Genomic DNA, 24409 nt, shown 5'->3' with positions numbered 1-24409 from the left:
AGAAAGCCCTGAAGAGATGCTCAACATTGGCCTGATGCACATAGAGGAGATGCTCAACATTGGCCTGATGCACATAGAGGAGATGCTCAAGCATCCCACAATATAAAGGTTGGGGGAGAGTGGGGCTCTATGAGGTAGTGAATGCTTAGTGGTGGGTACCACTTACACATGGCTAGTAGGAAGTAATCCAGATGTAGGTACTGTCAGCAAGTGATACAGATGCAAATAAAGAGACAGCAAAGGAAAACACAGAGAAATACAATCATTCCCGCTTTAATTTCATTTTGAATATCTAGCTATAGATTTGAATATATAGCATGTCTTTAAGATCCACTTGAAGCCTAGTAGTGCCTTCCTTGCCGAAGTTGCTGTGTGACACAGTTACGCTCTGGATGTCGTGTAAGATTTTCCAGGCATTGTTTTGGTCTAAAAGAAAAATGCAGACATCGGATGAAACCTAAGCATGGTTCTGTCCTAATATGGTGAGGTATGAGGCCCACAATGAGGCTCATCCAACCGCTGAACGGGCATGGGGACCAGCATCACCCACGTGATGAGCTGTTCCCACCCAGGATGAAGACGAACTCTTTGAAGCCCTTTCCCATAAATGCAAAAGGCTGTTCCAACGCTGTTTGTCCTCAAAGTGCCGTCGGACTTCTCTGCCAAAAATAAAAGCCGTTCGCTGTGGCGAACGGATTCTTTGTGAGACCGGCTTTGTCAGCTGCTCGAGGACAGCGTCCCACACCTGTTGTCTCTGCTGCTAACAATGTCCCTTGAAGGTCCCCTTGAGATTCCACTGATGTGTCTTCTTTTCATGGCTAGGGAATGCTACTATAACCAGGCTGACGCTGTTTAGCCCTAAGCTTATCTTCCTTGGTGGCCTTCTTGTTTCTCAAGTATGTGATGTCAATATTTTTCAGTTCTTGGGGACATTTGCACGTCTGCTTAGATTCCAAGATGAATTTTTCTACCACCTGCAGCCATTAACATATCTTGTAAAAAATGTTTATTCTATTTTTTTTTGAGTAAGTAAAGAAAATATAAACTTATGTAGCACTGAAGAGATGGCTCAGTGGTTAAGAGCATTGGCTGTTCTTGCAGAGGACCTAAGTCCAATCTCCAGCATCCACATGGTGGCTCACAACCATGTGTAACCCCAGTTCTAGAGGATCCAGTTACCTCTCCTGGACTCTGCTGGCACCATGCATGCAGGCAAAACTACCCCCACACATAAAAAAATATAATAATTTAAGATTTTAAAGGGCTGTTGTATACAGAAATGTATTCTGGATGGAGAAAGAGCTTCCATTTCATTTTATATAATGCCCACAGGGTCTTTGCCTAGGTATTAGACTCAGGACCCATGCATGCTGTGCTGTGGTTTTCTGTCAGGCCATTCTCCCGTGCCTACATATTTATTTTCTAACAGAGTTAGACTGCAGAATCCATAACTATACTCTGTTTTGGATAACCATATGCTTTTCTCTGAATAGGATACTTGTGGACTGCGAGTAAAGGTGATATGAGTTTCAGCGTTACAAGAACCCTGTGTTAATTTACTAACATTCTGTGAATTTGTTAGTGGTGTTCAGAATTAAGTCTTGCTAAAAAAGGGAAACACAACCATTAAAGTCTTAGTGGGGAGCACTACTACTCTGATAGCCTGTTAACCACATGTGAGTCTCGAAGCCTTAGCGGGAGCACTGACTTTCCTGTTAGCTTGTTGACCCTATGTGAGTCTTAAGCCTTCAGGGGAGCACTGATCCTCTGATAGGCTGTTGATCACGTGTGAGCCTCAGCTGCTCCAATGTGTCTGCCTTCCCCAAGTGTAAGGAATTCACAGAATAATTTATCACCAAATTATCAAACAAGACTGCCTAAAATTCTTTTTTATTGCACAACATACTTTTGGAGTTGAGTATTTCCTATTTTCTTCTAAACCATCTTAAGTTTTCAAAAGTAAATTTTCTGCTACCAGTTAATGTCAGAGCTAAACTGTTTCTGGTCAGGTCCCAGAAAACGATCAGTAACACATGTACAGAATCTTCTCTCAAAGATGACCAAGCCTGGGAAATGCCAAGAGATGGGGTTTCTGGTCCTGTCAGTGGGCGGGGCCACACCGCCCTGCTCAGACACTGGACCCACACTTAGTGTTGGTGTGCTTCCCTCCCCTTTTTACTTTAACCTACACTGGTCTCTGCTCTGGCTCTTTACCCACTGCCTTGTCCTAATAGAGGTTCCCCATTTACAGTTACATATTATTTTTGTTTACTACTTCTTAAGCTCATCAGCTAATTTTATAAAATTATTAATTTGTTGCCTTTCAATTAAAAAAGAAAATGAGGTATAGCTATTAACGCTTACCATCTTAAGCACTAGTAATATAGTCCAGAGTCATTAAATATAGTCCTGCCAGGCAGGCTTCACCATCACGGATCGCTTTGCACATTTCATAACTGAAACTCTGTCTCATTAACCCCTAACTACTCACCTCCCAGCTGCCACTCCAAATCTGACGACACTCGGTCCTCACAAAAGTGGACAGACGCGTTCCCCTTTGTGTCCCGTTGCTACTGCTCACTTCACTTACCACCATACCCTGAAGTTCTTTCCATGCTGAAGCATATTTCTTTTTTTAAAGATTTATTTTTATTTATTTATTATATGTAAGTATACTATAGACACTTCAGAAGAGGGCATCAGATCTCATTTTGGATGGTGTGAGCCACAATGTGGTTGCTGGGATTTGAACTCAGGACCTTTGGAAGAACAGTCAGTGCTCTTAACCACTGCAGCCATCTCTCCAGTCCTGAAATGCCCTTCCTGTTGCACTCCCCACAGCTGGGTAGTTGCTCTTTCTACCTCTGTGTACACAACCTCTGTATAGTACTGTTCTACATACTAACACATTATAGCTATTTGCCCACTAATCCACATGCGATAAACATGAGTCGACAGAGACCTCTCTGAGTACCCATTTTTAGTTTCTTTTTCTTTTTCTTTTTTGTTTTTTCTTTTCTTTTTTTTGAGGTATATTCCAGAAGTGGGATTGCTGGATTATTTAGCAGTAGATCTTTTAAAAACCATTTTTTGAAGGACTGTAGTACTGCTTCCCTCTGCGTTTCCATTGTACACGAGGCTCCCGTCCCTGTAAGCCTCACCAGTCCTTCGTACTTCCTGTCTAACCTGACGGTGTGAGCAGCTGCCTTTACCTCCTCTTACCATCTTGTAAGGAAGGCACTTTACTGAAACAAGCTTTAGCTGGACGGATTTCTCACAGATTTAACTTACCATCTTATGTGTGAAAATTATTTTTAAATTTTAATTTGAATATCTTATTAATGTTCATGTCACTATACAGACTCATTATGAAATATGGGGGAGGGGGCGCAGAATCCCCACTGAATGGTACTCTCCCTATGGCAGTAACTGCTCCTTGTTGACTTTGAACTGAGGTGTGTCTGTGCCTGTTTGCGTGTAAGTATGTGTGCATACGTGTGTGTGTGTGTGTGTGTGTGTGTGTGTGTATGCACACGTGCATGGCTTTACACAGGCACCCAGTTTCATTCAAATGTTGTTCTTTCCTCAGAAAATCCATTCCTCGCTGCCGACGAATCAACAGGATGCTCTCCAATGAATCCCTGCATCCTCCCTCCTTTAGTCGCTCCAACTCTCAAGCCTCTGTCGACAGCAGCGCATCCATGGAGGAGTTCCTGCGGGAAATCGAGAGTATCAAAGAGAGCAGTGTGGGGACGCAGGAGGAGCAGCCACCCACTGCTGCTGCTGCTGAAGTCAAGCCAGTGGATGGTAAGGGGTGGGGGCTGGGCCTGCCCTATGGGTTTCCCTCATCCTTTTGGGACAGAAGTCGCGCTACCTGACCTGTGGCCTGTGATCAGTAGAGATAGAGGTAGCAGCCGGAGCTGAGGGGAGAGCAGGCCTCGGGTCCTGAGGTCTCCCTGCTTGGGGGTAGTGTTCTCTTGGGTTGGATTCTTTTTTTTCAAACAGACTGGGCGGGCTGATGCTCCTGACATTAACATCTGTGTATTTGACGTTTAGGGGAAAGAAGGTGGGGGTGGGGGGAGAAAGGCAGGAGTGGTAGGCGGAGATTTGCCTTAACGATTTTAGAGGGGGAAATTACTTTGAAACATTCGTTGGTATTATTATATTAGAATGCTTGGTATCCCACAAAATAAAAATCATGTTAAACACTGAGGGCCTTTTGAGACAAAGCCAAAAGCAAACAGATAGACAGAAACAAACAGAAGGGGGCATAATGATACCTAGCCCTTGGAGGTCAAAGTCATGGGCTTAAAGCCCAGCCCAGCTAACCCTTGCTTTCACTTATGAGGATGCATAACATAAGGCGTCCAGGAATGTTTTCACTCATCAGAAGTTAACCTTGAGGCAAGAAGCCTTCTGATCCTTCATTCTCTTTTTAGTCTTTTGCAACACTGAGACACGATTGTTTCTGTGTTTGGAATCCCACGCCATACAAAATTAGCTGTCTCTCGTACTTCATGACCAGAAAGTGGACTTCTAGCAGTGAACTCTGTGCTCAGAGCTGCTCCTGTCCTTGCTTTTGTTTTGCTTTTTTTCAGACAGACATTTGAAGGATAGGATCTCCTGTCCCATATCCTGGCCTTTCTTGCTAGCCACCCAGAACCCTCCAGTTTCTAATCCGAGGCCTCAGGCTTTGCTGGCATTCTCTCCTTACACACTCCCACTGTAGGTGTCTTCATGTGTACAAGCTCAAAGGAACTGGGAAAATGCCTTCTGCTATAGCCTAAACTGCTGCACAGTGCAGGCTTATTAAACTAGAGTGAATTTGTGCTCACAGGTATTACTTTGAAGGTACTTGTCAGGATTTTAAGCACACAACTCAGTGGCTTTGCCAAAGGCAAAGGCAAAAGCATGGCCTTCTCTAAGCCCGCATGGAGCAAGATGTCATGTCTCCAGGGGTGGTGGTCCACATCTAAAGCCCCACCACTCAAGAGGCTGAAGGAGAGAACCACTAGTGTGAAGCCAACCTGGGCTGTATAGTTTTTGGCCTTGCCCCTGTGTCTGAGACAGACAGACAGACAGACAGACAGACAGAGAGGGGGGAGGTGAGGAAGGGGAGGGGGAAGGAGAGGGAGAATTTCATTTAAGCTGGAAGATTTTCTGTGACATTCTCATCTGTCTCACTCCTCCCAGTGACACCGTCTAAAGCCAAAGGTAGCCACAGTTCCCATGTCTGTGTGTCACAGGGTCATGTCGCTGTGCTCAGTGATTATGAGATTCAGATCGTGTGTCAGTGAATCCATTGCTTTTCAGTCTCTGGCAGTTGTCATCTGTTTTTCGGGGTGTATTAATGAGGTAGCCCCCCTTGGGTGGTTTTTAGCAATGTCAATGTATTCTTCAGTTCTGGAAGGTAGACATTGAAAACCGGCAGCAGGGCCGTGCTCTCTGGAGCTGTCAGGAGAATCCTGCTGCTCCTGCTGCTGCTGCCCTAGGCTGTGTTGAAGCTGGCAGCCGTTGGTGTGCCTTGGCTCCAGACTGCTCCAGGTGGTGGTATCTGTGTCTTTCTCTTTTTCAAAGGGGCCAGTGGTAACAACCAAAGGGCTCGCTCTGTGCCAGCATGGCCTTACTGTAATTTGGTTTGGCTAGGTGTCTGTTTTGTGTTTTGCTTTGCCACGCTTGGGATGGAGCCGAGGGACTTGTCCATGATGTCCTGGTGCTCTGCCTCTCAGCTAGCAACTCAGCCTTTCTACGTGTGTATTTTAGAAGCTGTCCTTTCATTCATTTCTAATTTTTATCTGTATTGAAGTATATAAGAAGTAAATTGGAATTGAGCATCTTTATGATATACATTTTAATCAACACAGTCAACCCATAACTTACCTGTAAATGCTATTTCCTACCTAATAAGGCTGCACTCACCCGTTGCCTCATTAGTTGGCAGTGGGCTTTGCATATTGAAAGAGGACCAGGGTGGGGCCTGAGGATTATAAACTCCGGCTTTGTCTTAGTTAGGTTTTACTGCTGTGAACAGACATAATGAACAAGGCACCTCTTATAAATGACAGCATTTAATTGGGACTGGCTTATAGGTACAGAGTTTCAGTCCATTATCATCAAGGCCTAAGCATGGCAGCATCTGGGCAGGCATGGTGCAGGAGGATCTGAGAGCTCTACATCTTCACCTGAAGGCTGCTAGCAGAATACTGGCTTCCAGGGATCTAAGATGAGGGTCTTAAAGCCCACACCCACAGTGACACACCTACTCTAACAAGGCCACACCCATTCCAACAAGGCCACACCTTCTAATAGTGCAACTCCCAGGGCTGAGCATATATAAAGCATGCAGGCTTTAATGCATTGAATAGAACATGATTAACAGGTTGACACTGAGTAGGCCGTTGAGTATGTGGAGCCAAAATCAGTGGGGTGTTCTGGATTGATACATGTGACAGCTGGGAGTAGGAATGTGAGCCTGCATTCTTCATAGTTCAGCCAATGAGAATTATATCCGCATCCACTGTGGATACTTCTCGCCTAGGAAAACATTCTAGCTATGTTCTGCCCCAGTGGAAGGTCTGAAGTTTTAGACCATCATTACCCCGGGTTTATGTAAACTTTGTAGTCCCCCACCCCCAACTGCCATTCTTTCATTATTCCTCACGTAAGTCGAAAGAAAACACAATCCAGCTTTTAGAACATTAGTATTCATTTGTCTTTCTTTTTTTTTAAAGATATATTTATTGTTATATGTAAGTACACTGTAGCTGTCTTCAGACATCCCAGAAGAGGGGATCAGATCTCATTACGGATGGTTGTGAGCCACCATGTGGTTGCTGGGATTTGAACTCAGGACCTTCAGAAGAGCAGTCAGTGCTCTTAACCGCTGAGCTATCTCGCCAGCCCCTCATTTGTATTTCTAACTTCATCCCTAGACTTGATAGTCTTGCCCAAGGCTTAAGCTTTGCCCTTCCAAGCCCTTCAGGTTTGAGTTCACCATAGCCCAAGTGTCATCGCTTCACCAAAGCTAACCCCAGCAGCTCACCTTCCGTTTCTGTTAAAGGGGCAGTTTACAGAGCAAGCAAATGAAAGTACAGTCGTAAATAAGATTATTTGCCAAGTTAGTGAATGGGACTCAGAGGGCGCATTCACCCTGTCTGTTTATATACGGATGATACAACAGTGCAAGCAGTGTTCAGGACTCATAGGCTGAGACTCTGAGATGAGTTTACACATCAGTTGGGTCTACTCCCCAAGCACCCCGCATTCCTGGTAAGCCTGCTTAGCGTAGTTCCCAGTGATGCACGTGCAATGGACTTTCTGTATGGGGGTATTATCCTGAATTCCTTTAGCTCTCATCCATTCTGTCTACATTAGTAATTAATGTTCACAGATGAACCTTGGGGCTTGAATTGCTTCCTTAAAAATGGACAGATTGCCACATGTTCAGAGTTTCAGGAAGATGACCAGCTCTTAACTCTTTAATTCCCGGTTCTTTGCCAAATTCATCAAAAGTTTCTGAGAAAGTATCTCGTGGCTCCGGTGATTTTTCTTACTATCCCTATTATGGGGTAGTCTTCTAATTGGGAATTGTGTTCTCTCTCGGGATGGTGGCTGTACCCTGTGGCCCTGCCCTGATGGAGCTCCAGGGGAGGTGGAGGTGGATGTTTTTGGTATGCCTTTCATGGGGCACTTCTTCATCTTGATGAGTGGCATGATGGCCGAGTGCCTACAGCAAATAACAAGAATCCTTGTTTCTATTGTGCTCTGGGCTGACTTATCTCCATTTCATTGGCCAGGGGATGCAAGGGGTCAGCAATACCACAGACGCATGGATTAGCAGAAGCAATGTATTAACTGTCGATCCCAGAGAAAAAAGGTCCATTATTTTCCAAGATTGAAGGGAAAGCCATTCAGGACTTATACTCAAGCCATAGATAGGAATCTAGACAGAAGGATTATATATGTGTGGAACAAGGCCTTAACTGGAGTGCAGGATTCAAACTAGTGAGTTTAAAGCAAGTTTCCACTTGGTGGGGTGAGTGTATGCCAGAGGTGGGCTCAGCAGCAGGAGCTCTGTACAGTCCAGGAGGAGAGTCTATTAGGTTGCTTTTGGCCATCCCACACAACATGGTCAGCAGGAGAGAAGGTAGAGCCAGTGAAGACATAGAAAGCTGAGATTCTGTCAGGGTGACTGAGCCCCACTGCTGATAGGAGAAAGTTAAGCCGGTATTCATTATGGGTGCTGGAGCAGTGTAAGGCAGTGGGAATGCATGGTGCTCTTTGCTAAGGAGAAACTGAGGACTGGAGACAACATTTACCAACGTCTGTCAGCTACTAAGGGGTGGATATGAAGCTGCATTGGAGTGACCGGAAAAAAGTGTTTGTGTCCTACCAACCCATGCCTTTTCTGTTACACTTTTAAATCAAAACATTCAAATTTCGTCTTCCTTTGAAATTAGTAGTCCACACCCGCCTTGTCTTCCATCCTCTGATGAGGTAAACTTCCTTCCATAGTTGCAACATTATCCTTGCTCTCCTGGGCAGCCTTTATGACTTTGCTTATGTAAAAAAAAAAAAAAAAGTACAGACTTTCCATTCATTCTTTTCATAATTCATGCAGAAGAAAGACAATCTTAGTTGGCTGTGGTGGGGAGTGGTACCATCCCAGCCTTTGGAGGTAGAGGCAGGAAGATCATGAGCTTAAGACCTCATCTCAAAGCTACAACAGAAAGATAACTTTATATAGTTGATTGATATGTCTGACTATCGGTATATAGAGCTGTAGCAACCTGTATTGTCATTCCTCTAGAAAAGGCCCTAATCTGCCTTGTTCATGCTGTTTCCCAGAAGGAGAGCTTGAAGCAGAGTGGCTACAAGATGTGGGATTGTCAACTCTGATCTCTGGCAACGAAGAGGAAGACGGTAAAGCGCTCCTGTCTACATTGACTCGGACCCAAGCTGCTGCAGTGAAAAAGAGATACAACACATATACCCAGACTCTGAGGAAAAAGAATAAACAACCCGTCAGGGATGTCAGAGACATCTTTGGAGTCAGCGAATCTCCTGTATGTAACAAATATTTTGTTCTCAGAAGACATTTGCTGCGGTCTCGGGGTGAGAGGGTGTAGCGGAGATGGGAAAATACCTCCGATAAGGCTGGTCCATGTTAACTCTCGGAGGAAGCTACAGCCAACAGGTCTGCAGCATCCTACACTCTGAGGCCCGAGTGATCAGTTGTCTTTACAGCTGCTTTCCCTGCAGACCTGGTTTACTCCTTTTTCTGTTGAAGTTAGAGAGTAACTTCTTTGACAGTGGAGTGAACCTTCAGGGTTGGGAGTCTTAGGAGATTCTGTGCAAGGCACAGAGGCTCTAGGGAAATACCAAAGCTTATACGTGAGGCCACATGGGTTGTTTTAAATGGTAGTATAGAGAAATGAATAGAGAACCTTTAGGTTTAGAAATTCCAATATGATAAAAAACAAAACAAAACAAAACAAAACTGGAAGACACGAGAACCAATCAAATGAACAATTATAAACAAACTAGGGAAGTGGTGTGGTTCTTGTGAGAAATGGCTGATGGCATTCCATCTTGACCATAGATGTTCTGTGACTGTAGTGCCCCTGCTGGTGCCAATAGTAACCCCACTCTCACATTTCTGTCAGCTGGCCTAATGGTTCTTCCAATGTACTCTCCCTTTGACTAGCAGTTCTTCCAGTGTACTCTTCCTTCTCTCATTGCACCATCTCAGAGTTGCATGGCAGTGTGTCTTGATACAGCAGATATTTATCAGATGCATTCTGTGTGCACTATCCCAACAGATATTTATTGGATGCGTTCTATGTGCGTGATTCCCTTACCCGATGCTATGCAGAGAGGATTCATGAGACTTGGGGCTGATAAATACACAGGATAAAAGAAAGCTGGTACTGTGCCACAGCACGGAGATTTAATTCAGTTAACGCATCGGACTTAGGGTTCTTGTGCGTTCCATTGAAGTATCAGTCTTGACATAACATAAGACACTAAGGATGGTAGGGAGCATCTTAGGGTTACTCTTTCTGTGAAGAGACACCACACACGACCAAGGCAACTCTTATAAAGGAAAGCATTTAAGCTTGGCTGGTTTACAGGTTCAGAGGTGTAGTCTATTATTATCATGGTGGGGAACATGGTGGCATGCATGGCCCAGGAGAAAAAGCTGAGGGCTACATCCTGATCTGCAGGCTGAGGGTGTGTAGGGGAGGGGGAGATATATGCTGGATCTGGTGTGGGCTTTGAAGTCTCAAAGACCACTCCCAGTCACACACCTCCTCCAACAAGGCCATGCCTCTTCCAAAAAGGCCATGCCTCCTAATCCTTTTAATAAGTCTCAAATAGTACCACTCCCTGGTGACTAAGTCATCAAATATGTGAGCCGTGGTGGCCATCATGGGTAGCAATCATGGATGGAGTCTCCAATTTAGAGTCATTTCAGGTTGTACCTTCTTTCTTAGATATATTTATCATAAACAGTAGTTGCCAGGGAGCTTGCATATGCCTAGTTAACACAACGCAGCTGTGATAATATTACCCTGGAATAACACTGTCTTTCAGAACTTTATAGAATGATAGCGATGGTCTATTTCTATTTTGTCTGATGTGACAGCCTCCAACACATTTGCGAAAGGCAGTTAACTGAATTTGAATTTTGTTTAACTTCAGTTGATATAAATCAAAACAGTCACATATGACTTGTAGCTTTTGTTTTGAACAGCAGAGTTCTAGAATCTTCTGTCATCTATTATGGTGATATACCTTGCTGTGTACTGTGAGTTCGATGACATTTGAACTTTCAGCTTCGTTGAAGTCTGTGTCTTTCAGGAGGAAGAATTGCTTTCTTCTCTGGCAGTAGAGTAAAGATGGCTTCTGTCCCCTGAAGGACTTTAGCTGTAGACTTCCTGGCAAGGATGTCTGCCAATGAAAAATTTGCCCTGATAGGTTCAATTCCCTGGGTTGCTTTTCAGTTGTTTCTGGGATCATATTGCAGTAGTCTTTACATTTTTGCCTACCTGCATTCTTTACCAAATCTATCTCCAGCTACTTCAGAGGTTGGGCTCTACTCCAGCAAACGGTGAAGTAGAATGGATCTATGGGTACATCCTGAATCCTATATGGAAAATACCACCCATGGGCTCCTGTCTGGCTGCTTGTTCTCCACCTGGCAGTATTCTGTTGGGAGTTGGAGGGACCTTTAGGAGGCAGGGGACTGGTTGATGGAAGTAGGTCACAGGGCCAGACCTTTGAAGATTATTCCTACCCCTTTCTGGTTCACCAAGAGACAAACAGGCTCTCTGTGTGTTTCTACCACCCAAAGCTGAACTATTCCACAGTGCCTTTCCTTCCATGATGGGCTGAAACCATCAGGCCAAATCCCTGTTTCTTCTTTGAATTGTTATAGCTAGAATGCGCTCACAGACATGGAAGTAATTACCACCTTAGACTGAACTAACACCAATACAAAATAGATCTAGAGCTTTTTGTGGCCATCTCCTTCTTTGATTCTGACCCTCTCTGAAGGAACATCTATCTTTCAGAGCAGAAAGTTTAGTTTTTCTCAGGTGCAACCTGATATTAACTGTTTCTTCCGGGCAGGTCAGAGTGCCTAGTTCACCACACACAAGAGACCTCAGAACCCTTTCTTCTCTCTGCCTTATGTCTTCAGGTATATCCCAGTTTCAGAGAAAAATGGGAATGAGGGATGAGGTAAGGGGTGGGTAGCTGCAGACAAAAGAAGAGCCAAGAAGCCCAGCGTTGAATATGCTGCTTTAAAACTCCAGGCTGTTCCTTATCAGACAGGTAAAGGTCACACAAACCTGGTCTTTGAAAGAACACCTTTCGGGTATATATGGTCTGATGCTTTCCCTAAAAGATTTTAGCATCTTCTGTGAATAAAGAAACTTGGAACCTTGTAAGGAATGCACTGGGACTCTTTCAACTTCCTGTTTTGATTGAACGACATAAATACCAGTTTCCCCCCATCCCCTTGCTCAGCATCTGTCCAGGTTTGATTGGCCTCTCTTTCCTCCTCCTTCTTTCATTCTCCCTCCTCCCTCCTTCGTCTTCCCTCCCTCTGCGGCTTCTGATTCTGTGTCCCCTCTTCCCATTCCTTCTTTTCTCTTTCTCACTTTGGTCTTTTCTCCCTCCTTTCTTTTCTCTTTTTCTTTGGAGTCATTTGCCAACATCAATTGAATATTCACCTATTATTTCACTTCTTCAGTACACTTCTTTTTAATTATATATCCCTCCCATCTGAGTGCATGCATGTGTGCATACATGTATGTATGCTGTCTGTGTGCCCAAGTGCACATATGTGTTTGTATGTGTATTCGAGTGTACTTGTATGTATGTGGGTGCTATGATGTGCTATACTTGTAGAGGTCAGAGGACAACATCCATGATTTTCTCCTAGCATGTGGATCCTGGAGAGTGAACTCAAGTTGTCAGCCTTGGCCACAGCCGCCTTTACATGCTGAGCCAACTCACTGTTCCAGAGCCTCTCAGTTCTGTAAGAAGATTCTGCACCAATCTTAAACGTGGCTTTTGTCAGTGTACTTAACTAGTGAAGATATGCATTGAATAATTTGAAAATGAGATACTCAAACCATATTAATTTTCTTAAAGTTTTCCACATCATATTCCAAGCTTAAATTCACCTTCTTTCAGAATTGCAATCTTCAGTCATCTGTCATGAGCCATCCCTGGGAAGGCGTCACAGCTACGTCAGTGAGCACTGCTCCTTCATTGAATAGAAGTCGAAGCATTTTTATTTTTATTCTTGGGATTTGAAATTGTACCAGCCCCACCTTTTTTGCAATATCTATCGTGTCTGCATTAAATGAAAACTTTGAGCACTAACAAATAGTTAAACAAATACAAATAGTCAAACAAATATAAACCCTTTCGCGGGTGCATGGCCTCCTGAGCACCTGTTGGGAGGTCTTTGGGATTGGACTGATCTCTGTGTCTCTTGATTCTTTTCTTTTAATTCCCAGGGGTTTGTTTGCTTGTTTGTTTGTTTATTGTATGTGTTTGTTTTACATTCTTAAAAATCCCATGAACCTCATTAGTGAAAGTCAGTCATTTGGCTGCGGTTGAATTTGTACTTTGAAATTCCATGAATTTTCAGAGTTTAATACTCATTCATCTGTGGACAGTCTCCCTTCCTTTGATTTCTCTTTCATGAGAGTAATCTGTCCTTTGGTGACCTTGGTTTTGTGCACAGGGATTAAGTCTCAGGGCTCACACAGGCCAGGGAAGCACTCCGCTCCTGTGGGGCCTCCCCCACTACAATGACCAATTAGCTGTGTGAAGACAGCAGCTCAGAGCTTAAACTCCAAAGGCCTGTGAGCTGTTTCCTTCCAGGTCCTGTGCTTATTTTTAGAGTCATTGTTTTTCATTTCCATTGTTACTGTTAGATCGATTTTCATCCCTGGCTGTGGATGTGCGCTTCTCGATGGAAGACGACATTGATTGCTTGTGCTGACTTTGGTTAGTGCTCCTTACATAGTTGGATGGTTCTGCTCTCTCACCGAAACGCTGAAATGTAAAGGACCTGTGACTGTTGGTGGACAAGCTTGTCACCTGTTACATTTCTCTTTAAGTCATGTGACATCGACGCCTAAGTGACAAGATGCCTGAAGAACATTGTTTCCTTCACAGGCAAAGCAAACTTCCTCTTTTGTACTGTTGTCCTTATTTGCCAAAAAGCCCCAGCTGAGGTATAGTTCAGCTGCCCTGCCGTCCGTCCATGGGCACAACTTCCTTATCAGAGCAGCCACGGCACCGCCATGGAAGGGCACAGTCACCTGAGTTTGCTGTTCAGCGTTCCAGCAGGGAAAAGCATTGTGTCACCCTTTACCAAGAAAAATGAGTTTCCGTTTTGTGTTCCGAACTTTTGAAAATTTCTTTCTGAATGTGGGGTTTGGGGCTAAGCGTTTAACTTCTGCTCTTTTGGCTCTTGTATCATTTTCCAGGTTGAGGATTTTCCAACATTATTGAGCTAATTTGGAGGTTTGGGGGCTCAGTATTGCTCTCCTCAGTCTTCTGTGGTGCCTTTTTCCAGGCTGGGAATTTCTCTACATTAGGAATTTTTTTTTCTTTTTAATCTTCCAGGAACTTCCTATGATTTTTTTTTCTGCTGATGAAATGTGGAGTGCTTTCCAGATCTAAGTTTTCAAGAGCTACTGAATCTTCTGATGCTGGGTTTGATTGGCAGGGGAGGGAGACAATAGTGTATGTGTGTATATATGTGTGTGTGTTGTTCACTTGATCCAATTCTCTTGTCCTGATTCACTAGTTACTTTAAAACCTAATTTGTTTTTCTACCCCCTTTCAAAGGAATCTCTACTCTTTGCTGGAAACAGAAAACATGGTCAGGCAGGCTGAGGAAGAACGATTTTTATGGGCCCTAATCCGTTTTATGATTTCACTAAATAGGGAGTAAATTAGTTTCCCAGCGCTGCCCTGTAATAAAGGAATAAGGGTTTGGCTCTTGTTTTAGTACAGTCATGATATTCTAAGTCAAAAACTGCCAAGCCCCCTCTGGATGATTAGCACATGGTCTGTACACAAAGGTGTTCGTTGCTCTAGGGTTTGGAAAACATGAATAAATATTCTTTTTCAAGAACATTTAAACGAGGAAGCCATTGATCTAATTTATCCCCAACTTCATAATTGATAAACATTTAGGTAAAAGGCAGAGCTAACTGGTAATCAGCTCTACAGATATAGTCATGCAGTATGTCTTTGTGTACTGTATTATATATAGTTTGTTTGTACATGGGACTGCATGTATGGCACTGCATGTAACAGCACAGGAAATGCTGAGCTGAAGTACTAGATAGGACTTTTTCTCTTTTTAAGTGGAGCTGGAGGTAGGTAGTCCCTCTCCTTGCCAGGAACTTGGCTTCCCTTTGTGCTTCTATGCTGCCACCGCTCACAGCCCTCGCCAACGTGCTGACATGTCAGATCACCGTATCCGTGTTCCTGACAGTTCCTGGAATTTCATCAATGGCTCTGTCCTTCCAATCTCAGCTTCCCTGGAAATCCTTCTTGGGAGAATTCCAGATACCTCCTGGCTCAGAGCTACACCATCCTTAGCTTCAAAGGAAGCTGAGATGCTGGGCTTTTGTTTTTTGTTTTAACTAGACATAGAACTTCTGGGGAGAAAAATCAAGATACCGTTTATGAACACAGAAGACTGGTGACTAGGAAGACAGCTGACAGTGCCTTCTCCAAAGAAAAAATGCACATTTTCGTCTGTAGAATTTAATCTGACCTCAATATTGATAGGCAAATAGCTAACTGCAGGCATGACTGGGTATGCAGCCATATCTATGGCTGTTTCTCTCAGACTTCGTGACTGTGTAGCTATGACTCATAACCCATGATTACCTGCACAGGTCAATTCTGTGAGTCTGACTAAAATCAGAGAGGTCGTTTCTGTGCTAAAATGCACTTTAACTTTTTCCTCAGGATTCAAATGATTGTTGTTATATACCAGGTCATTTTCTTTAAAAGTTTGGGATGCAGGTCTGAATGAAGAAACAATGTCAGTTATCCCTGGGGATAAAAAAATGGTCTTTGGTAAGGTAAAGGAAGTTGGGCATCAGGAAGTTTGCAGAAGGATTTTTTTTTCCTAATCAGGCAACCTTCGTTGTTTCAAAGTAAATAAACTTTACTTTGAAACAACAAAGAAGAAGAGACTCAAACTAAGGCATAAATAATCTTATAGTTTATGTATACGTGTGATGCTCCCACACTTGAGGGCAAGTCTTTTGTTGACTTCCTCCTGTCACCCAATAGTACTTTAGTTCTCCTCAATAGACCTATAGCATTTCTCTTGTTTTCTAAGGGTAAATACCATGTGGGAGGCACACTTGTGTGTGTATACATGTGCTGGAGGCAGCCTTGAGTGGGTATGCATGTGCTGGAGGCACTCTTGAGTGTGTATACATGTGCTGGAGGCAGCCTTGAGTGTGTATGCATTTGCGGGAGGCACATGGGAGTGAATATGTATGATGTAGGGGGCACTCCTGTTTCGGAGTACATGTAAGTTGACCATGGGACTTCTGTGCTGTAAAGGAGAAGAGAATGACTTGATGTCTGCTCTGTGTAGAACTGGTGTTTTGCTTGCATTCTCCCATTCTCTTTCACGGAATCCAGAATAACATGGCAGTGGTGTCTGCTTTGGCCCTTGTGTTAGACAGCTGCCCCAGCTCAGAACCTGCCCAAAAAAGGTAGCCCACTTCACTTGGGTGCCTCTCAGACTAAACATAGCTGCAGACGGCTGTCAGTACTCAGGCAGAGAATGGCTCTGGGTGGCCTCTCCACTGAGAAACACTTTACCGTCCACTGTCCTGTGAATTGCTCGCTTGCCCCTTCTGTTCTTCTCTCTGGACTTGTTTGCTTGTTTGATTTTTTACGGATTTCTTTTTTTTTTTTTTTTTTTTGCTTGAAAGCAGTGTGATGCGACTCTTTGGCTCAGAATGCCTGTAACACTACCAACTCATTTTCCAGGAATTTCTATCCACTTCTGAAGGTTGATGGACCACTGTGTGGGATCCAGTGCCATCTGGGATCTGTTTTATTGCTTTAGAGACCTAATTTTCTAAAGCTCAGGCTGGCCTCAAATGTGCTATGTCACTAAGGATGGCCTTGAGATCCTGATCCCCTGCCTCTGCAGACCATGGTGCCCCGCTTAGATCTGTCCTTATAAAGATATATTCTATCCACGAGTGACAAGGCATGACTTGGGGGGGGTGCTCATTTTTTATCCTGAACCACTTCCTGCATTGCCTCATGAGCAGTGTCTCCACTTGCAAACTGGTGTTTTGTTTTGTTTTGTTTTGTTTTGTTTTGTTTTGTTTACCACTAGGTACATTGTGGGGAGGTTTATGGAAATTGAAGTTTCTAAGATCTGACAGAACAGCTTTTGATTGCTGTGATGTCTAGTATGTTTCATTTTTCAGAAAGTTGATTCAACCATAGAATATAATATTTATTTCTTACTGGGGTGATGCCTTTTTGAGAAAATTTCAGTCTTGGCATGTGTTCTGCATGAGCTCTACAAAGCCAGTGTCCTTTGCACATAGAAATCTTAGCTGCCAATACACTTCATACATCACGAAAACCGGTGACTCTCCAGTATCCTGTAGGTGGAGATGAAATATATGGCTCAGTATTATGAGTTTATGAAGTTCTCAGTCTAATACTAATTTCTTAATTGGATAAAAAAAAGATTTGCCTCCTCTTGATATGAATATATAAACCCTTGTGGGATGCAACCATACATCCAGTTTTGTTTGTTACTTATTCAAATATACATTGAGGCTTTATTCAGCCATAAAAACATGGAATTGAGTGAATTCTTTACAGGAAACAAATGGAAGATGAAGATTCCAGTGTTATATGAAACAGGCCAGATTCATAAAGACAAATATCAAGTATTTTCTGTAAGTTCGGTTTTGATGCTTTTATTAGTCAGCTGGGTCCTGACAGGATTAGGTTTTACATTTGGCTTTAAAGGCTCAAGGTTGGAAGGCCAAGGCTGACATGGCAGTCAAACATCGACCTGCCAGAATTCATCTTTCAGTTCTCCTCCTCTCAGCATTGAGGAGATTGCATAGATTTGTAGGGTATGTGATACCCAGGAAACACATTCGTGTCCCCAGAGTAGCACAAAGGACAACTGCCCTTTGCTGCTGTGTGGGTTCTTCTTTATTCTACCCTTTCCCGCCCTGGGTTCACCCCCTACCATTAGATAGGAGAGAAACAAGGATAGAGGGGAGAGAGACTTCGGTATCTAATTTCTTTCCAGAAACCACCCACCCTGCCTCTCTGGGCCCTTTAGTTATGCACTGCACGAGAAGTTCTCAGAATTTCAAATGTCACACAATTGCAGAAATTATCTGCAGCTGGCAAAACCATGCCTCTGCTAGAGCATGAAGCAAACCGTGGTCAGCTGCTGCAGACAGTCTGAAGCAGCCCCACATCCCACACCTGGGGTTAAAATGAAAGCACATTCTTATACTACTTCTGTGGTTTTTAAGGAGAGCAAGATTCCAGAATTCTCAAAAATGTCACAACAAAGTGCTTGGTTCCCTCTGTTGTAGGAAGATCTATTAAGCTTTCTGAACAATCCTCCAAAATAGAATTTTATTTTCTTCCTGCTAGATATAAGCATCACACAGTAACACTGAGTCTTTAGGAGGACAGCATCATAGAACGAAATCATGATATCCAAACACTTAAAGAAGAAAAGAGAACACGGGCAGGCAGCTGGCAGTGCCTGGCTTTGGAGTAGTTCTGTTGTGGTTCATGGTATTTGGTAAGATCATTGATGAATTGGTAAGTGCCCTATAAACACAGGTGGCCATGAACTCTGTGAGTCTTTGTGCAGTTATGTGAATCACATGTAAGCATGTTTGTATGTATATGAGCTCTAATGTAATGCATAATATAATACATAGCCATGTTTGCATCATCGATAAGCTGGAGAAAATGACTTTCACTTCTTTTCCCTAGCCTAGTGATTCTTGTGAGCATGCTACTCAGTTGGACGGTACCAAGGAAGAAAAAGATCTGCCAGGAGTTACCAAGACAAGCAGGCCTCTGGTAAGTTATGGGGGGGGGGGATACGAATGAAGCCATTTGTTCAAGAAAGCCATCCATGCCGAACTTTAAGATGGTGCAGTGTGGTTGAAGTGGTGGGACAGCGGCATCTGTTAACATACCTGATCAATTTCTGCTTCGCATCAGTTTCTAAGAAAAGCATTCAGCAGTGAGCCAGCCCAAGTTAATAGGTAAATATGCAACTACACATTCTATAAAAACAGACATGCAACTCCGTCATCACTCGGTAGTAGAATTTCCTTTCTTTTCCCTTCCTTCCCTCTCCTAGACTGCTCCCCCCCCCCTTCCATAGTCACTCCTGATCGTCACTCACTCCCACAATGGAAGAGCCCAGCGAGACAGAGCAACAGCCAGAGCTCCATCTTTGTTGAGCCTAGAATGCTGGCTCCACTTACAGCTTTCTGGAGCTTTTCACATATGTGTGTCTACTGGCGGTACATTCGTAGCATGTGTGGGTTGATTGCAAACTAATACTGCGTGAGAGAGGCCAGACAAAACATTCAACTAGTATAAAAATACAAGAAGCAGGTAATAACCCACAACTAGAGCAAGGCCATCAATGACTTCCTGGGGACTGGGATAAAGGAAGGAGGAAAGGACAGATCCCCCCCACACCTCCCAGAGGACATGAGCACATTTTGGGGAGCTGGCGACATTCACTATCTTGACTGTAGTAATGGCTGATTCCATAGGATCTAAGTTTGGACAAAACTTTTAATTAATTTCATCAAATTATGTGCTTTATATACATAGTCGCTGAGTTTAGTTGTGCAGTCAATTACACATCTGCTGTATCTCAACCAACTGGTTAAAAGCCAGCCCATAGTAAGTCTTACAAGTTCATTGGTAGCCCAGATATTTACTTTGCAGGCCGCTGTTTACAGAGCATTAATGGTCATCCATATTCCATACGGTGGATCTTTGACTGACTCACAGATGGCCCTATGACTGGATACTTATAAAGGATTTACAATCCAACGCCTATCATCGGAATCCTAGTCTATAGATTACCTCTCAGAGAGATGAAAGAAGGCGTTTTTCTTATGTTTAGTCAACACAGATGAAATATTTATTGCACAGGTTAGTTTGCTGAAGAGGCAACGTAGTCAATCTAGTTTACTGCCAGTCTCTTAGGTGAAAAATCAAACCCAGCGCCTGTCATTGATTCATAACTCACTGTAAAATACAACTGTGCCATCTGTTCCGAGTCGCCAGTGGCATCTGTGTGTGTTTCCTGTGGAAGAAAATCTAAGGACCCTTGACTTAAACATGTAGGAGTTTGTTTTAATCACAGATTAAGAAACTTATGATTAACACCCCCCCCCCCCAAAAAAAAACCCAAACCCAGCAGTTACAAACAGCACAGTGGTGCCTTTAGCATGGGAACCGACTCCTTCACCTGGTGGGTTGAGTCCTTGTCCCAACCCTGTGTTGAAGAAACCAAGCTGATGTCCCCAGGAGCATTGGCCACCTAACTGTGTTCAATAAATCTTCCATTTTCCTGGAAATGGAAGCCTGTACAGTAGAATTTTCCTTATTCTCCACAGTTAGACTGAAGCTTCCTTCCTAGCTAGAGGAATTTTCCTTTCATTGCTTAGTCTCTATTCTCTTAAAAAGAAGTTATCTGGGTTCCTCATTTAAACATTTGGTTTTATTTCATGCGTCTTGAGAACTTTTAGTTTATTCTGGAGTCTGAACTTTGACAAAGATCTTGATTTTTATTTCATTTATCCTGGTCACGCTCGGGGAGTCTTTCCCATCTGAGGGCTGCTTTCTCCCTTTAATCTTTGGAGATTTTCTTCCATTGTATCTTGGATTAACTTTTCTCCTCAACTGCTGGTGTTCATCTTTCTAGAACACAAATCATTGCACAGTTGTTGCTTTGCTTGAATCACATGTTGCTACTTGCTAAATTTTATCTCACAGCAGTCGCCTGGCCAAGTATTTTATATTTTTTTCAACATTGTGTTTCAAATTAGTACATATTTTCTTGGTCATAATTATATGATTATTTAGGTTTCCATCTCTTCGTGTAGATTTCAGAAATCATATTCAAATTTCCCAAGACAAAAACTTCACTTCAAATTCCTATACCCATTTTTACAGTGATATGTTCTGAGGGAGGAAGGCCCCTTGAAATTCACATCTTCATTTTAGTAGTTACTGCATACAGTAGCAAAAAATGCTCAAATCTCTCTAGCTATATCCATAAAAATGTGGTACCATTGCAGGCGAATTCTATAAGAAAAAAATTAGTCATATAGTTTGCTAAGGAAAAGAAAGAGGTGGTTTTCATTTCCATTCAGATTTAGAATGAGAAGTTTAGCTCTGACAGGGCAGCCACATGGACATGGTCAGATTTGATCATCAGTATCTATCGCCCTTAGATGTGTGGTCCCTAGTTTTACCCACCATTCACAGAGCACTTGGCAGCTCCATGCTGCCTCTGTGGTCTTCTCACAAGCAGATAGCAGAGATGTGTGTGTATGTGTGTGTGTATTATAATATATATATATAGATAGATAGATAGATATACATACATATATATATCACTCTCTATATAACTCTCCATATATATATGTATATATAACTATATAACTATATATAAAACAGGTCTTATTTTGTACTTATTTTGTACCAGGCTGTTATCCAATTCACAGTCATCGTGATTCAGCCTCTTGAGTGTTGGGATTAAAACCACCACATCTAATTCTATCCCTATTGGTCAGGACACTAATCTGCCTTAGTTTCCCCAGAAACGCTTTGGATAGGTTATACTTATGCCTTATTGCCCACATTTGCTACATGATTCCTCTTAGTGCCTCATGATCCTAAAAATGAAGTTTTTTTTTTAAATTTAATACCTAGCTCTCTAGTAATATACTGAGATAATGTTGGGACAAAGAGAGCATATGACAGGTAGTAGAGTGTCTGTTGCAGATGTCAGCATAGAGGGCCTGGCACTCAGGGTCTCACGGTGGCATGGCATGAATGGCCATATGTACCTGTGTATACCTGGACAGTGGTAACGTCACACCCGTTACACACATCTCCTGTGGGCAACAGAAAGCGCAGATGCACTGGAAAGTAATTCTGGAGTAAAAATGGTTCCTTTGTTTCTCTGTTTAGCCAGACGATGCTTCTCTCAACAGTACCACCCTATCCAATGGTGCCCAGGATGAAGAAGGTGGTTTTGTGGCCCTACAGAGTGGTTCTGTGGTAAGTCTTTGATGTCCCCACAGTTGCATGTTCGGACAGCAATGTCAGAAGGGAAGGAGAAGAGCCATTTCTTCAAGGCGGATTAAGGAAACGTGAACTAGGATTGCAAATAGCTGCCCACCAGCCTTCTGGCAACTGGAAGAATGTTCCAGAACTTAGGAACGGATAGATCTTCCTTTTGCCAAGCCTGGTGGGGTGGGCTTGTACTCTCAACTGCATGAGAGGCTGAAGCAGGTGTTGACAGCTTAGTGAGACCCTGTGCCAAAAATGGGGACTTTGGGGGGGGGGGGGGTGGAGATGCAGGAAGTGTTTGCTGTGTAAGTGTGCAGACTAAGTTTAGTACCCAGTGTGCCCATAAAATCCCAGAGGTGGTGGATTGGGATTGTCATCTTAGCGAAAGGAAGCCAGAGATGGGCAAATAACTGCTTCTCACTGGCCTAATTAGGCCAGTTTAGCCTAATCTGTGAGCCTTGGGTCACAGTGAGAGACCCTGCCTTAAAAAACAATGTGGATGGCTCCTGAGGAGAAATAAGCCAAAGCTAACCCCCCATGTTTATGCATACATACACACACACACACACACACATGCACACAGGCACACACACATGAACAGACATGCACACCCTCACACACACACATGCACATACAAATAATGAATATTACATAGCAAAAAAAGGTGAGCGTATAGCTCAAAGGAAGCATCCAATCTGCAGCATCACAAAGAGAACAGCAAATGATCTCACTTTAAAGGGGGCTCTGCTAATCAACAGGAGGAATGGATGAAAATCGAAGTGAACTCTTTCCAATAAACACCGTGGAGGGAGGAGTTGTTAATGGTCATCTTCTTCACGGCGTTCTCACAGAGAGTCTCCAGTGGCTCCCTGAGTCGCCTTCGCTGCCCCACATTAACCTTCAAGTCCCTTCATTTCTTGGGAAAGTGAGAGAGCTCACACCGGACACTGGGGGCTCTGGACCTTGCCTGCCTGAATTCCTTTCCAGCCTGCTGCTGAGGGCTCACTCTTTGCATAACCCACTCCCCGACTTTGAGCAGCGGCGAATCTTTTTTTTTTTTTTTCCCAAAACTCCATGTCATCCCCCTCCACTTACACTACTGCAAGTGTGCACTGAGTGCCTCTGAGCCGGTTCTCTGCCAGAGATAGGGTCATAATGGCAGAGCCCTAGTTAATAGGATCCTGGTCCTCTGGTGCTACATTGATAGGAGGCTGGTGTTAGCCCAGTGGATGCCCAGAAGACGTGGTACCTGTTCCTGTTCATTCCCCAGGGCCACGGTTCCTCAGTCATTGCCTGTCTTGAGGAGCAGGATAAGTGACGTTCATGTAGGATCCACTCCTGAAATTTGTCCATTGTTCGGAACACCGGTGTTGCTCCTCATATGTGTATAAACTGAACTCCAACATGCATGTAGCGAGATCATCTCTAGAGATCACTTGAAATCTATCCCTGTCTAATAGGATCCCATTTGGAAACTTTGGTAGCCACAGGAGTTACCAGCAGCAGAGCTTACACCGTTACGCCAGTTCCTCATGACTTGGAAGGCCCATTCTCAGCCCTTCACTAAGGATCTCTGTTTACTATCTCAGCTGGTGGTACCTAGGTGCCCAAGTCATTACTGTCTATCAGTCTCAACCTCTCCTGCCTCGCCTCTTTTCACATCCATAGCTGGGGCGTAGGTGTTCTCCTGTGAATGCTTTGTGGACTCTGTACCTGTGTCCTTTGTTATAGTTTCTTGTCTGGTTCAGGCGCTCATGGTCACCTTCTTCATTGCTGAAACAGCTATTAGCTTCATAGCCCTTACAACCCTCATTTCCACAGGTGACACATCTTGGATCTTAAGTGCACGGTTGGCTCGAAGCTCACATAGGGCTCTCTGAAACATTCTCCTTTCCAGGGACACACTATCTGACCACTGGTCTGCCGTGGACCTCAAACACGCCTCTACCAGTGCCTTGCACATGGCCGCAATGAAGGGTACACCAAGCTGAATGTGAAGTAGGATGGATACCCCACTCAATTCCCACAGGAGATGCTGGCAGACATTCCTCATGCATTTTGGTTTTCTGTGGTAGTTCTGTGAGCACACTTATGGGTCCCGTCGGAGTGGTGCAGTTTACAGTCTTCATTCTTTGCTTCTGGCTTTTCCCCATCATTGGTTCCTTTTGGACATCAATCTAAAGAAAACCTCACTGGCCACACAAGGTCTACATGATGATCCTGCTGGGCAGTGGTGGCATGTGCCTTTAATCTCAGCATTTAGGAAGCACAGGCAGGTGGATTTCTTTGTTCAGGGACAGCCTGGTCTACAGAGTGAGTTCTAGGACAGCCAGGGCTATACAGAGAAACCCTGTCTTGAAAAAAACAAAAGAGAGAGAGGAGAGGAGAGGAGAGGAGAGGAGAGGAGAGGAGAGAGAGAGAGAGAGAGAGAGAGAGAGAGAGAGAGAGGGAGGGAGAGGAGAGAGGAGAGAGGAGAGAGGAGAGAGGGAGAGAGGGAGAGAGG

At 43.7% G+C, this 24409-nt stretch overlaps 1 protein-coding gene across 5 annotated transcripts in view; it reads left to right on the top strand.

Annotated features, from left to right (window-relative positions):
* The window catches only part of Arhgap28 (Rho GTPase activating protein 28), a 155983-nt gene that overhangs the window by 95822 nt on the left and 35752 nt on the right, over positions 1-24409 (top strand). For all 5 annotated transcript variants that reach the window (XM_021149846.2, XM_029470857.1, XM_029470856.1 and 2 more), the window contains exons 2-5: positions 3590-3807; positions 8848-9065; positions 18568-18657; positions 21805-21894. In XM_021149846.2, coding sequence (XP_021005505.1) covers positions 3590-3807; positions 8848-9065; positions 18568-18657; positions 21805-21894 — 616 coding nt within the window. The remainder of the gene's footprint in view (positions 1-3589; positions 3808-8847; positions 9066-18567; positions 18658-21804; positions 21895-24409) is intronic.

The sequence above is a fragment of the Mus caroli genome, chromosome 17 (assembly GCF_900094665.2).
Source record: "Mus caroli chromosome 17, CAROLI_EIJ_v1.1, whole genome shotgun sequence".
Lineage (NCBI taxonomy): Eukaryota > Metazoa > Chordata > Mammalia > Rodentia > Muridae > Mus > Mus caroli.
The sequence above is the reverse complement of the archived record's forward strand: the minus strand, read 5'-3'. Positions and strand labels throughout refer to the sequence as shown.